Source organism: Danio rerio, chromosome 11 (genome assembly GCF_049306965.1).
Source record: "Danio rerio strain Tuebingen ecotype United States chromosome 11, GRCz12tu, whole genome shotgun sequence".
NCBI lineage: Eukaryota > Metazoa > Chordata > Actinopteri > Cypriniformes > Danionidae > Danio > Danio rerio.
In genome coordinates this window covers 31,741,086-31,757,500 of record NC_133186.1, presented here as the reverse complement: position 1 = coordinate 31,757,500, position 16,415 = coordinate 31,741,086, and the positions used below count along the sequence as shown (strand labels likewise).

Here is a 16,415-nt window from a genome sequence, read left to right as displayed (position 1 = left end):
GAGGTCTCTGAAATGTTAATCTGCTTTCTTTGCCAACAGAAGTCAGTTCTCTTTAGCAGCCTCTAGTCGGGCGGCAGGATAAGCGAGCTGTCTGAGTCTCTGTCTGAGCAGCTCTTTTTCTTGCAGCTGGTGAAAGAAATAATGTGTCATTCTGTCTGATATTGTTTTAAAATATGCACTTTGAGCTGAGTTGCAGTAGCATCAAATGCATCACCTGATCTGGTCTTCATGGATTTTCACTGTAGTGTCGATGCAGTCATTCTCAGGCTTTTGAAACCTGTGAATACAGCAGTACAACATAATATTTACAGTCTAAAATGTCCAACTCTTTCAAATAAAACAATAATTCAGCCAAAATAATAATGAATTAAGGGTGCGTTCACAATTATACTTTGGCTTTCTTCATTTATTCATTGATTTTTCCTTCTGCTTAGTCTCTATTTCAGAGGTTGCCACAGCGGATTGAGCCGCCAACCTATTCAGCATATGTTTTACACAGTGGATGCCCTTCCAGCTGCAACCCAGTATTGGGAAACACCCATACACACTCATTCATACAAACCCAAACACTACAGTCAATTTTGTTTCTTCAATTCACCTATTCTGCATGTCTTTCAAAAACCAGGAGAACATGCAAATTCCACACAGAAACTGGCCCAACAGGGGCTCGAGCCAGCGACCTTGCTGTGCGGAGACAGTGCTAACCACTGCGCCACAGTGCCGCCAGGATTTTTTTATTTATATTTTTAAAAAAATTGTCAGTTGTTTGCTTTCTTTGATTGACTCAGATGTTTAGTAATAATAAGACCCTCGTTTACCCCAATACACTTGGGGGTAAACAGGGTGCAAAATTAAACAGGATCTTGGGTCAAAAATAGCATCAAGATTATTAAAAATGTAAAAAAAGAATTTACAAAAAGCAACCTTTTCTTGATTTTGTTCTCTTTTTTTAACAGTTAAATTACATTTTGGCAAACATAAAGTATAAGGTAATAAGTAACAGTAAGGTCTGACTTTGCTTAGTCAAAAGTCTTGTCACTAAACAAAAGTAATGTACAGTATAGAATATAAAGTCATGGTGCAGTAGAAAAATAATTAACATTGTGTTTGACTCCCATGAGCTTGGAGAACTGCAAGACTCAAATAACTTATTGATGAAGTCATCTGGAATGGCAAAGAAAGCGTTCTTGGAGGGCTCCCAGAGTTCATCAAGATTCTTTGGATTCATCATCAATGATTCCTCCATCTTACTCCAGACATGCTCAATAATGTTCATGTTTGGTGACTGGGCTGGCCAATCCTGGAGCACCTTGACATTCTTTGCTCTCAGGAACTTTGATGTGGAGGCTGAAGTATGAGAAGGAGCTCTATCCTGCTAAAGAGTTTGCCCTCTCCTGTGGTTTGTAATGTAATGGGCAGCAATACCTCAGACTGTTGATGTTGCCAACTACTCTGCAGATTTCTGTCATGCCCCCATACTGAATGTAATGCCAAACCATGATTTTTTCTTCACCAAACTTGACTGATTTCTGTGAGAATTTTGGGTCAAATATATATATATATATATATATATATATATATATATATATATATATATATATATATATATATATATATATATATATATATATATATATATATATATATATATATATATATATAGTTTGTGCATCATGTGCTTTGTAAATGCATGTATGCAACATTTGGGTAGCATTAAATTATACAATTAGTTGATAACTATTTATTAATGACAATTTATTGTGCAGTGGTTGACTGAAGTAATCATAGAAAAAGGACACTACAGATATATTTAATATAAAATGCGTTTGTGAAAGTAAAAAAGAAAAGCCCCTGGAAATCAATACCGAATATTTCCACTTAATAAAACATAAATTTGAAATTGTGTTGCATTAGACCACTCTACAACAATTTTAACAGCTTTTTTATTGCTGCTTACTACCATTATATGGACAAGCATGAGCAGGACGTATTTAAAAATGTCTCCTTTTTGTGATACAATAAAACAGAAAGTGTACGGCATTGAAACTGCACCAGCTTGAGTAAATAATGACTGAATATTCATTTCTGGGTGAACTAATCCATTAAGCAAATGGAATGCAGAAGTAAAATATTCAAATCTGAAACATGAATATTTAAAACAGCAAAACAACCTGGGTTCCAGACGCTCTTTCACTTTTGCTATGGATAAGATGTAGGGTCCAATTTGCCGTGCGATCGTCGTCAAGTAGGAATTTTCTTGCTTCAGCTGCAGAAGGTCATGAAGCTGTGCTGTAATTAGCAAATGAATTAGTTGGCTAATTAGTGGGAAATAAACAGCTTAGCATGCAGGGTAAAATGAACCCTGAGGCAGCGCAGACATTGTGTTCGTTTTTCTCACCTTCATAAATCTCTTGCTCATTGGTTACTCTTTGAAAGGTCACGTCCCATTTCTAAAAACACATTCAGAATACTCTAAGGCGTGCTTGCGTTTTGAAAGAATAATATGTGTTTGCAGGAATTATAATTTAGCCTCACCTCCTCAAATACGGTCCGCTGAGTCTGTACGGCAGAGTACTGAGACGCGATCTGTTCGTCAATGAGAAGACATCTTTCCAGGATTTCATTCATGGTGTCCGTGTTGATGAGAGAGTGATGTTTCGTCAGGTCTCTGTGCATCTCCTGAACCTCATCTTTCAGCCTTTGGATTTCTGTCTGAAGAGACTGGGATATAAAATATGCATGATCAAGAAAACAATTGATATATGCACTGTTTATTGTATTACGAGACTCCAAATATATAGAAAACATGGTTTAGAGTACATAAAGGGATTGAAGAAGTATTGGATTCTCTATTTTATTCACTCTATGATCATATTTTAAACAAACAAGAGTTGAAACCTGCATTTTTTGCATGTACATTAATTAACCTTACTGTTAGACTCTGCCGCAATTTTACAGTTATTTACGGCAAAATCATTCAGTAAAATACTACATACACTCTTTACAGTTCACTACATTAATACACTGCATTGTGGGTCATTTTAAAGCCTTTACAGTACTTTACTGCATATTAGGTATTTGCGGTATTTTACTGTAATCAAAGTATTCAAGTACTGCTACTGTAGATGGAGACAAAAATGAGAGAGTAAATAAAAATTAAACATTAAATACAAAAAATAAAAGGTGTTGTACTGCTTGTGTAAAATGTAAATAAATTACAATAAAGGTACTGTAAAAATTGTCATACTGTAAAATTATGTTAAAGGCCATTTTACCATGAAAAGAGCTTGCGGTAGGGCGATTTTACTGTAAAATTACATTTCGGTTGGGCCCTGCTACTGTAAAACGAATTTACATGTAAATTACTGTAAAGAGGCAGTTGCGGTAACTTGCTGGCTACAGTGCTGCTAGTAAGTTACCTCAGAAATATAATAAAATGTCTAACAATGCTGTGAAATGGCTCAATGAGCATGTTTATGTGTCCATATTGATGTGTACTGTATGTGCATGCCATGCTATTTTATATCAGCAGAGAACTTTTGAAGAATTTATAAAATTTGTAAAGAAGTCCAAATGTGCCAGGAATTCCTCTGTTACACAAAGATGAACATCTGCTTCTCGTAAGCATATCTGTATTAAACTTAACAAGCAACATTGGTACCATAAAATAATAAAAATAAAACAGGCATGCTTGAGACTTCTGTTATTTCTATGGTATTTTTGGTTTATTTGCATTCATAATTTCAGTCAAACTATAGCAGAATTTGTTTGAAGTCAGACTAAGACTCATCTTTAGTTTGCATTAAAATTCAAATAGCAACGGTCACACTAATACAGAGCAATAACACATTTTTATCTGACCAAACCTGTCAGACTTGAAAAACATTCTAATTCTCACTCTGTAGCTCTTCTCGAAGTTGCGGCAGTGCTCGGTGAAGGGTGACTCTCTGCCTTCCGCCAGCAACACCTTGGTGCAAATGTGTCTGTGAAAGGTGGGCCTTCGGCCAAAAGGCATTTCACTGAGAGACAGAGACAGACACAGCATAAAGAGAGCAGACAGCCTGTGAAACAATGAGAATGAGAGAGAGACATATATGAAAACACTGTTTAAATTAATTTTCCAAAAGGAGGGGGGATTATTTTACTTGTCCTCGGATTGTACTTATTTATCCCTTGTTAGATTTCCCATTTTTTAGGAGTGAGAATTTCTTGACTGGCAAGACAAGTTTTGAACTTGACACAAAGTGGTTTACAGATATAAGTAAAAGCACTTTTAACAAAAAAATAAATAAAAAAATGTAAAATTATATAAATAAAAAATATAAATACAACAAAGACAAAATCACATTTACTCTTTTAATACCACTGTCAATCAACTGTCTATGTATAGTTGAAGTCAAAATTATGAGCCCGATACTATTATCATTATTTTTTTTTTATATTTCCAAAATTATGCTTAACAGAGCAAAGAAATTTTCACAGTATGTCTGATAATATTTTTTTTCTTCTGGAGAAAGTCTTATTTGTTTTATTTCAGCTAGAATAAAGGCAGTTTTTAAGTAAATAATAAAAAAAAAATTTAAGGTCAAAATTATTAGCCCCTTAAAGCTATATTTTTTTCGATACGGAACAAACCACTGTTATACAATAACTTGCCTAATTACCCTATCCTGCCTAGTTAACCTAATTAACCTAGTTAAGCCTTTACATGAAGCTGTATTAAGCTGTATAGAATTGTTTTGAAAAATATCTAGTCACATAATATTTACTATCATCATGGCAAAGATAAAATGAATTAGTTATTAGAAATGAGTTAATAAAACTATTGTGTTTGGAAATGTGTTGAAAAAACCTTCTCTCTGTTAAACAGAAATTGAGGAAAAAATAAACCGGGGGCTAATAATTCAGGGGAGCTAATATTTCTGACTTCAACTGTATATGTTTTTATGTGCATGTTTTTTTTTTATTATTACTGTATCAGGCTATGCTGAAATGCTCACTTCACAAAAAAGTCTCCCTAGGGGACAATAAAGTATACAAACAAACAAACAAACAAACATTTAACATTTTTTTATTCAAAAAGTGTATTTAAGGTATAATTTATATATTAATAAAGGATGTTATAAATTATTGTCATGGAATAATGTTTTGTTGTTCAAATTTAGATACATTTTAGCTAAATCTATCTTGTGCTTGTCATTTTTCTAGGTTCTGTTATTCATCTTTTCTGTTCAAGCTTTCATTTTTATTTATCATCGTTTTACTAATTTTAGAACTTAAACCTTTTTTTTCAAGTTTTATGTTGACCAAGTATTCATTTCAGCTTTGTTTCAATTAATGAATTGCTAAAATGTAGTAAAATAAGTACAACTAATCAATTTGATTGTGTTATTACGCTCAAAAATGACTTTTGCTGCTTGTTTAAACTACTTATCTAAAATGAGCTGAAACAACATTATTCTAAAGTTGTTTTTAGGACAGCCTAATTGTTTTATGTTGAATATGTTGAAATGTTTAACACATGATTAAGTTAACATAATCGATTTGTGCATGGGCAACACGAAGGAATTGTGTGAAATCCAGCATTTTTTGTGTGGAACCTGGCATCAAACAAACTAAAACATGTTTTGTTTAGACAAGGTAACATTTTTTTTACAACTTTAAGCAAAGGCAACATATTTATTTACTTTAAAAACAATTACATAAATATTTTATTTTTAGGTATTTAAAAACAAATCAACAACACACTCAAAACACTCATCAATAAAATGCAGAGCTTCAACATGTTATGCTTTGATTATTAGATTACTAACAGTTAACACTCATCAAAACATTAATCTGTTGAACAAACGAAGCTCATATTTTTGATGCTTATCACATTTTTTAGACCCTCATGACGAAAACAACAATCAGTGCACAAAAAAATCCCATCATCCCAACTGGAATTAAAAGCTCAAGAATGACAAAAGCTCATCAAGCGAAACATCAAGTATAAGGAGAGTTACCTTAGTTCTAAAGCTCCGTTAATCTCTCCACCCTACAGTTTCTGTGGCAGTATAAGTCCCTCGAGTGAGTCTGGACACTGTTTGCTCTCCAAACCTAAGTGAACAGCGTCCCACCCCGAACCTTTACCAAAATGAGACAGTGGCACGTGCTGTGACATCAGAAACACAGGAACAAAGTACTCTATGCTACAATCAGAATCACAAGTTCTCTGAAATTCTGTTAAAAATAGTGAGAGAAGCCCGACCCTGTGGTATCCCGTCTGTTGGCATGGGGGTAAACGGGGGGGAGGAGGTTGGTTTGGTGGAGGGCTTGACAAACCTGTGAACGGTGCAGTTGATTGATGTGGAAAGTTGTCAGAGGGACTTGCGTCATTGGACTCTCTGTGGAGAGATGGAGGTTGCTGTGCTGGAATGGCAGTATTTGTTCTGATCTCTTATCACCTTCAGATGCATTAAGGAGGATGCATATTGTTATATGACAAGGCTTTGATGAAAACAGATGGTATGGCATGGCATGACAATGAGAATTCAGTATTGGAAACTTTTAATCATGATAGCCTTACAGGATTAGGAGTAATATTGTATGGTGGCTCCAGCAAAGTGTTTGGACTTAGCTACATATGACAATATATGAGTGATGCTGGGTTGTGTAATAAATATATTATATAAATAAATATCAAGCGGATACATTAAATTCATTGAAATTAAAAGTAAAAAAAAGATCTTTTGTTCAAACGATTTCTCTAAAATATGTTTTACTTTTTACTCAGTTTACTGTACAGTTGATTAAATAAATGAAGCATTTGTTGATAAATTGACTTGGCTTGATATGGCAACTTAAGAGTTGTGACCCATCCAACCCAGTTCAGTAATCTCCAGTGGGTAATTTGGGTAAGTTTTGTTATATATATATATATATATATATATATATATATATATATATATATATATATATATATATATATATATATATATATATATATATATATATATATGAGCAATAACACACTTATAGCAGTGATGATATACAGTCACATCGTACTGCTACGTGTCATATTTTGTTTATACAACAGTTCGGCGGCATAATCTTGTGTATAAAAAAGAAAATTAAACACAGAGAGTCTGAAAACCCTCTCTTTTAGATAGAACTACTCTCTTTCACTAGTCATTCACATTTGCAGCTGACGTCAGAACAGCAGAATTCGTTACTAATTAACCAACATCATTTTAAAGCTAGTATTTGAATGATTCTCTAGAGTAATGTCTAAAGTGTTGACAAAACAGGTGATTTTGCTGACATTTTAAGATTATAAGGCTAAAAGGCATGAAATGTCATATACAGAGATTTCTCTTATTATTGCTCTGTTGCAATCGAAACATCACAATATTGTATAAATACAGCACTAACTTTACAACACACAAAAGAGAGAGATCGACTTAGAAAGTTATTTACCTGTTTAATGATGATTTGATCAGCTGTAGTTTAAAATTATGTTGTTTTCTCTAAGGGTTTATTATGTGGTCTCTGTTGCCATCTTGTAGATGGACATCATCAACTGTCTTTGCTCAAAGACACGCTGTCTCTTCGAAATTATAAGTATTTTAAATAGGCACTATCCTTATAAATAAACTGCATAGTTGCAATCTAAACAACTACATTCTCAACTAAAAACGCCTGAAAAGTACATAATGTTGCCCAACAGCAGCAATATTTGTCAAACTGTAGAGTGTCCTCTGCTTGTTGCTGTATGTGGGCAAAGTAATACACAAGGGTGAAGGGTGAAGAGGATGGACGAGTGTATTTTGAATAGAACATGGCACGGCAATCAGGCTATTAGCCAATCAGATTCAAGAACCAGACAGAATTGTTGTAAAAATGTATATATATATATATATATATATATATATATATATATATATATATATATATATATATATATATATATATATATATATATATATATATATATATATATATATATATATATATCTTTTTTTAAATATTCCCAAATTATGTTTAACAGAGCAAGGAAATTTTCATTTTTTAAGGACACAATTATTGAGCTTTAAGCTATATATTTTTCTATAGTATACAGAACAAACCACTGTTATACAATAACTTGCCTAATTACCCTAACCTGCCTAGTTAACCTAATTAACCTAGTTAAGCCTTTAAATGTAACTTTAAGCTGTATAGAAGTGTCTTGATAAATATCTAGTAAAATATTATTTACTGTCATAATGGCAAAGATAAAATAAATAAGTGATTAGGAATGAAAAAAAAAAAAAAAAAAAAAAATATATATATATATATATATATATATATATATATATATATATATATATATATATATATATATATATATATATATATATACTGCTTAATTACCCTAACTAACTTAATTAACCTTATTAGCCTAGTTAAGATGAGAGGAGAAGCGCAAAAATATACCTTTAAAGAATAAGAGGAGAGCAAAAACAAAACCCCGCCCCCTACTTGATATTTCAATTCAGTTGCAAATGCATTATCACTGCATGGCATAATCAGCAGCAACTTCACACAGAGTTTAAAGCATTTCATTGTTTAAAAAAAATGACAATTGGTCAGAATAACAAAAGCATTCAATTGTTGTGATGACAATTAGGTTAATTTGCCAAAAACTGATTTCTGAACTATTATAAGGTTAAAACACTTCTATTTCATTGACTATTAATTAATATAAACACGTCATAAATTTATTTTATTTTAACTAAATTAACATTTTCAAACTTTCACACTGCCCAAACTGTGTGAATTCTGTCTAGTGACACAGAGCTGACAGCTGACAACAGGAAGGAGACACTGGCATTACTCAGCCAGTTATTAAGCTCCTAAACAGAAGAAAACATTTATGTAACTCTCCCTAACAATGACCAGGTGGCAACTGTCCCATTATAGCCAGAGTTACTGTGTCTGTGAGGTGACAACATGAGGCACAGGAACACAGGAGCCAGACTTCCAGGAAAGCTCTCATTCTGGGAGAAGAGCTCAAAGAGTTATGCCACGGACTGGAGAGCCTTATTCATATAATACAGCTCAGTATATGCAGACTGCTTCCAGTTCAGTTTGACCCTTTAGACTGTATTGTGTGTGGGAGATTAGTGCAGCAGAAGTGAACGTGCTGGTATCAGAGTGAATCTGTATGAGCTGCGAAAGAAAGCAATGTGATCCTATAAATGCCTTTTTCTGCAAATCCACTTCAGATCTCGTTGAATACTGGGTCATGTCAAACTCTTGTTGCTATATGGAGTTTTACAAGCACTTTTCCAAGAAACTGAAGAAGGGGACTTATGCTGTGGGAATGTCTGCTTAGTGTCTGAATATATTTCTGCTTAGTGTTGCAGCTATTTTCAGGACTGATGAATGTGAGCCGCGTGCAGTTCTATCTTTTGAAGCTTCTGGAAAAAATAAATTTTTGGAAATTGTATGTGCATGTGTTTTGTGAGGGAGAAGTCTGTGCATTTTGTAGGACAGAGTAAACTCAATTGAGTTGTTTTTTTTAAGTTTGGCAGTCAATATGAAAAAAAGCAAATGGCCCTAAACACATACAGAAATATGATATATGAAAATTTATGCAAATTCGTATGACATACACGCTCATATTTGGATGTTTGGTTCATATTAAAATGGTTCATAAAAATTTTAAACTGCTTTTATTCTAGAAGAAATAAAACAAATAAGACTTTCTCCAGAAGAAAAAATATTATCAGACAAACTGTGAAAATTTCCTTGCTCTGTTAAACATCATTTGGGAAATATTTTTTTAAAAAAAGAAAAAAAAGAAAAAAGAAAAAAAAACAATCAAAGGGGGCTAATAATTTACATTAAATTTACATATAAACACACACACACACACACATCCACACACACACACACACACACACACACACACACACACACACACACACACACACACACACACACACATATATATAAGGGACTAAGCCAAAAAGAAAATGAATGAATGAAGGAATTTTCACGATATATAAGTGAAATCCAAATATGAACTTTTATGTCATAAGTAATTTGCAATTGGCATAAATTTTGTTTACTTCTTTTTTTTATTTTTACATATTTACACAACAACTCAATTTAGTTCACCCACACAAGACACATGGCACAATTTTCAAAAATCAATCCAACTTCCAATAATACTAATACTACCAATAATAATAATAATCATTTTAACATTTCATCCTTTGTTTGCTCTTGTGTGTTATAAAAACACATACATGCTGAGTCCAAGATTGCTGGGTGACATAAATAGCTTAATTCCTGGAAGACATCAAGTCAGCTCCGGGTTGTGATGTGTGTGTGTGTGTGTGTGTGTGTGTGTGTGAGAGAGAGAGAGAGAGAGAGAGAGAGAGAGAGAGAGAGAGAGAGAGAGAGAGAGAGAGAGAGAGAGAGAGAGAGAGAGAGAGAGAGAGATCAACAAACATCAGGACTGAAATGCAACCCAAGCAAATTATATTATTATTTCAACACGGACCAACATACCACAATCCATACAGAACAACTGTCACAGACCATTTAAACTTATACAGGATTTGTTCAATCAATATTTACCTTTTTGCAGTTTTTTTTTTTCTCTCTGTGAATGTTTCCTTTTTTATCGGAAGAGAAGAACTTGCATTAATATTTGGTCTAAATATGGTTGTATGCTTTGAGCATGTTTAGCTTCGCAATATTATCCCTAAAGAATTAGTTAAATTCCAAAATGAACATTTCCAAATAGATTTCTCACCCCCTTGTCATCGAGTATTTCTTCAGGGGAAAAGAAATGATGGTGTTTGCAAGATTTTTCTCCATATAACAGATCTTTTATGTTGCTCAGCGCTTCAATCTTCCAATTACTTTCCGACTAGTTTCAGTATAGCTTCAAACGTTTCTAAATAATGTCATCTGAGGGAAAATTATCTTACTGACAGAAACAATTGGTAATGTTCCTTAAAATTACTCATTTTAAGCTCTTTGAAGCTCAATTGAAACTGTGATTTTAAGTTCAAACCACTGAGCACTATAGAAGTCCATTATATGGAAAAAAAATCCAAAAAATGTATTCCTCAAGAACCTGAACTTTTTTTTGACCAAAGAAATAAGGCAACGACCATCATTGATGACAAGGGGATGAAATCTATAAGTATAAATGATCTAAAAGTATACTCTGGAAGTGTTCATTATCTGTAAAGCTCCCATGGTTGCCCATTATTTTGGACTGTGGTGTCGTTGCGCCCCCTTCTGGTGTGTTTTCTGACCTGCATATTGTTGAATAGGGTACAGATGGCACATGTTCTGCGTTTGTCTGCATTTCTCTGAGCCTGGCCTTCAGCAAAGCGATGGCCTCGCGCACTGACGTCTGCAGATCCTTCACTGCCTACAAGGTGAAGCAGGTTAATACAAGATGCATTCATATAGATGCTTCTGCTTCACAATGGAGTTTAACTATTTCCTCTGTTTTCTCCAGATGTTGTTCTAGAGCTTTATATAGTCATTCAACACTGTGTTTGTCTCATTAATGGTCATTAAGGCTTCGTTTATTTGATAAAAAATGTAATCAAATATGTAATAATTAGCAAAAAAGATTACAATATATACACTCACCGGCCACTTTTTTAGGTACACCTTGATAGTTGCAGGTTGGACCCCCTTTTGCCTTCGGAACTGCCTTAATCCTTCATGGCATAGATTCAACAAGGTACTGGAAATATTCTACAGAGATTTTTGTCCATATTGAGATAGCATCACGAAGTTGCTGCAGATTTGTTGGTTGCACATCCATGATTTGAATCTCCCATTCCACCACATCCAAAATATGATCTATTTGATTGAGATCTGGTGACCGTGGGGGCTATTTTTGAGTACAGTGGACTCATTGTCATGTTCAAGAAACCAGTCTGAGATGATTCACACTTTACGACACGGTGTATTATGCTGCTGGTCATAAAGGGCAGCAGAAATTGAGACTCATCAGATCAGGCAATGTTTCAATTTGGGTGAGTCTGTGCGAATTGTATCCTCAGTTCTTAGTTGACAAAAGTGGCACCCGGTGTAGTCTTTTGCTGCTGTAGCCCATCCGCCTCAAGGTTCAACGTGTTGGCATTTAGAGATGCTCTTATGCCTCGGTTGTAACGAATGCTTATTCGAGTTACTGTTGCCTTTCTATCAGCTCGAACCAGTCTGGCCATTCTCCTCTGATCTCTAGCATCAACAAGGCATTTGTGCCCACATAAATGCACCTCACTGGATATTTTCTCTTTTTCAGACCATTCTCTGTAATTTTAGCTAAAAATCTTCTATGGGAAAAAGTCAACTAGATTTTGGACATTACGAACATTTGTTTCTCCACGATTGACATTCAGCGTTCTCCGGTGCCTAGACTGCAGCTCCGCACAAGAAGTTTGGCCAGAGGAGAAATGGTCGTGCTCAATTAAGCCTGGTTTCTCTTGAGATTTTTTCCCTTCACTTTCAGCAATTGGTGAAGTTTGTTCCTTACCACTGTCGCAACTGACTCAATTGGTTTGGGACTTGTGGAGCTGCACTGGACTTGCTCTTCAGTGTTTGGACTTTTAGCAGTGAAAATCAAACCACACTGAACTGATCTAAACAGAACTTCAAATCTGAAAACTGGACTGACACAATTTACTAGAACTTCTGCTTTGACACAATCTACATTGTAAAAATGCTATAGAAATAAAGATGAATTGAAATTGAATTTTAACATATAGAATTAACAACAAAAGTTTTTGGTCAACTATCTCTTTAAATTTGCCCCAAACACTGAACTTTTTCAGTATTATCTCTACAACAGTATATTAGTGATCTGCATTCACTGAACTCGTGCCCACTTACACAATGACTCAAATATGCACACACTGCCCCTTCATCAATCTTCCCATTTATATTTTCTTCATTTTAAACATCTATTCTGCAACAGTTTAGCATCAAAGTGCTGATTTCCTAGATTACACTGAATGAGGGACTGTGTGGCACTATACAGATCAAAGAGCTTTATTATCTGCAACTCTTAAGTGACAAATCAAGATCTCACACTCATACTAAACTGAGAAAGATTTCACTGTCATACACACATCAAAACAAAAAATTGTCCCTTTTGGCAGAGCACACTGCAGCATTTCTATTATGTTGGGATGTGGTAAAGGACTGCATTGGTTAATGGTGAACTGCTTTTACCCATTGAACCACAGACCGCTGGCACCAGTACACTTGTCTTGTAAAGCCAGACTACAAGGAAATGCAAGTTTGCAGTTAAGCAACTATGGATAAGTATAGCAGGGAGGAGCTTTGTTGCTTATAAATTATAAGTTATTACAATAAATGCTGTTCTCTTCAAAACAGAATCCAAAATACTGATATAAAGTCAATACTACTACTAATACTCAATATATACTACTACTTTTATTCAGCACAACCACATCAAACTGACAAGACTAACATAAAGTTTATAATGCTACAGAAAATTCTGTTCAAATAAATATTCAGCTGGACCCTATTTATCAAAGAGATATACAAAAGAAGATCCTTCATTTTCTTTGGCTTCGTCTCTTATTCATCAGGGGTCGCCACAGCAGAATGAACCACCAACTTATCCAGCCTATGTTTTACACAGCAGATGCCCTTCCAGCTGCAACCCAGTACTAGGAAACATCCATACACATTCATTCACACTCATACACTACGGCCAATTTAGTTAATTGAATTCATCTATACCGCATGTCTTTGGACTGTGGGGGGAAACAAAGCACCTAGAAAGAAAACCCATGCAAACGGGGAGAACATGCAACTCCACACAGAAATGCCAGCTGACCGAGTCGGGACTTGAACCAATTACATTCTTGCTGTGAGTGCTAACCACTGAGCCACCATGTCGTCATAAAAGATCATATTTAGAAAAATATAAGAAAGTTGTAACCGTTGACATCCATAGTAGGAAAAACAAATACTATGCAAGTCAGTGGTTACAGGTTTGCATCATTCTTCAAATTATTTTATTATGTGTTCAACATAATTAAAAACTAGTAATGAAAAAGTCAAGGTGAGTAAATGATGGTAGAATTTTTGGGTGAACTGTCCCTTTAACTGTGCTCTACTATAGTAAGGACTGATCTGGGTTTTGTCTGGCTTTTACTGTATGCTGCATTGCATCTTCACACAGATTTCTGAGCAAGCACAGAGCAGCTATAACTTAGCTGCAAATTGATTTTCTTTAAATACTTGATTGGAAGTAACAGCTTTAATAATATGAACAACACAAATACACAGTTTACACAATATTTACTCAGAATGCATACAAAACTTTTTCATTCGCATATGCGCTCTATCCGACCAACATTTGGTTCAATATATTGTTGATCACTAATTAATTTGACTTACTCTCTTTTGATTGCCCCGTATGAAGAAATGCATAAAAATAGCAGATTTCCAAGACACCTCTAAACAAGATTAAATAGGGCAGCACCAGATTGTGCGTAATTGCTTTAAGCTGTGGGATCAATGCGTCATGCTCCTTTGCCAAGATGCTTTTGTGAGGATCTTTTATCAAATGGCAGTATACAGTGATGTGATCTCAGTGCCCACCATGTGGACTGCTAAAGTCAGAGCTCTGGGGTTGGCCCAGTTGCAAGCTGTCCCAACAGCAACTGTCTTGTGCCACTGTTAAAGAGACAGTTCACTTCAAAATCAGACAACACTTACATCAGAGTCGGTTCAATGCTATATGCAACTTTCTTTTTTCAGACCACAAAAGGAGGAATTTGTTTGAGCCTTTTCAGTGATAGCAACAGACATCACAGAATGACCATACGCTAAAAAAATATCTGCTAATTAACAGTTTCTGTGTTTTCTGATGCACAGTTTATTTACATCTGTGAATTGCATAGACCTTGATCTCTGCTCTGTCGTCTTTTGATGTTGAGAATTCAAATCTATAGTTAAACAAATTGATTTTTATTGACATTTTAGTTGTTTGAAATAATATAAAAATAATATAGAGAGAAATAAGTCTGTAAAATAACAGAAAATGTAAAGGGAGTTTATTTTAAGGTTTTTACACCACAATATACAACACCAACCCAGACATTATATCCCTTTAAACTATTAAAAATGTTAATAAAAGTCACTTTTTCAAACTTTGCGATTAAAAGTTGTTAGAAGAAAAATTAAGTTTCGATAATGCAATTCAAAAGCATAAATAAATGAGGATAAATAAAAATTTTAAAACATGAATCGCAAAATAGTACTAATGTAGGGATATTTGTGTATGCAACATGCGTTATCCTATATTATATGGCTGGGGGGGGAGGGGGGGTTGAATTTAGTGTAATTGAGTAGATATCCTGACTTTCACTGTTAGCCACTGTACACAGCTTTCATGAAATGATTTTAGCAGTGCAGTTCACTTCATTAGCCCTAACGGCACACAAGTGTACAATTTTGCTAATACAGTACAAGATTAAACATGAGCATGATAAAACATGAATCTAAATTAAACAATACAATACAAAAGAGTACTTCAATATGACACATCACAAATGCTTTAGTGCTTTTTTATAAATGTTTCATGCTTGTCTCTGTTCACTGCTAATACATGAGCAAAAGCTGGACTTTTTATACATCCATTGGTAATACAAAAAAATGAATAGGAGCAGACAGCAGTACAACAAGGTTAAATATAAATGATGACTCAGTTTTTGTTTAAATATCTCTTTAATGTTTGCAACAGCACTCATTGAGCCTTTATGTACAATATAGTTGTTATTGATCAACAAGGAGAAACATGAAATAAGAAAAAAGGATGAAATGCATCATCAGACAGCGAGAAGAGCATATGTTAGTCATCAAAAACCTTGGACTGCTCTTCAAACCAAGACTTGACAGTCATATATACAGAAGTGTAATGGCTGGGTTGTACAAGAAAGATTACAGAAATCCAGATTTGGCAAAGATATTTTGGAATTGTCCCAAAATTCAGCTTGAAGAAAACTAGAATCAGTGGAGCCTCATATTTAACTTGGCTTCAGCATGTTGTGGCTGATTCTGATTGAATACTTGTGTCATGGTTTCCATTTCCTCACCCCCCCACCCCAAACATTAATGAGGTAAAGATTCCTGTTCTGCACTGAGATCTCAATGAACCAGCTAGAGTTTTTTTCAGATCTGTAGGGGTGTGTTCACATTTGGAAGGATTGATTCGATTAAAACAAATTCTTGTACAGTTGATTGGTTGGTGCAGTTCATTTGGCAAGTCATGATTTTTCCGAGTATGATGCGATCCTGGATTAACATCTATGTTGATCCTGCAATATCATTTGTGTTGGAAAATTTAATTCATGCCTATTCCCTACCCCTAAACC

General features: G+C 34.5%; 1 protein-coding gene across 12 annotated transcripts in view; it reads right to left on the bottom strand.

Annotated features, from left to right (window-relative positions):
- The window catches only part of rnf207a (ring finger protein 207a), a 31,844-nt gene that overhangs the window by 3,968 nt on the left and 11,461 nt on the right, over positions 1-16,415 (bottom strand). For 2 of the 12 annotated variants that reach the window (XM_073916853.1, XM_073916854.1), the window contains exons 3-10: positions 6,325-6,446; positions 6,006-6,126; positions 3,899-4,019; positions 2,536-2,721; positions 2,399-2,450; positions 2,172-2,289; positions 215-277; positions 1-126 (exon numbers count right to left, since the gene is read on the bottom strand). The exon at positions 1-126 is cut by the window's left edge and continues 3,965 nt beyond it. In XM_073916853.1, coding sequence (XP_073772954.1) covers positions 63-126; positions 215-277; positions 2,172-2,289; positions 2,399-2,450; positions 2,536-2,721; positions 3,899-4,015 — 600 coding nt within the window. In that variant the 5' untranslated portion in view covers positions 4,016-4,019; positions 6,006-6,126; positions 6,325-6,446 and the 3' untranslated portion in view covers positions 1-62. The other 10 variants (XM_073916855.1, XM_073916850.1, XM_073916849.1 and 7 more) reach the window with 10 other exon arrangements.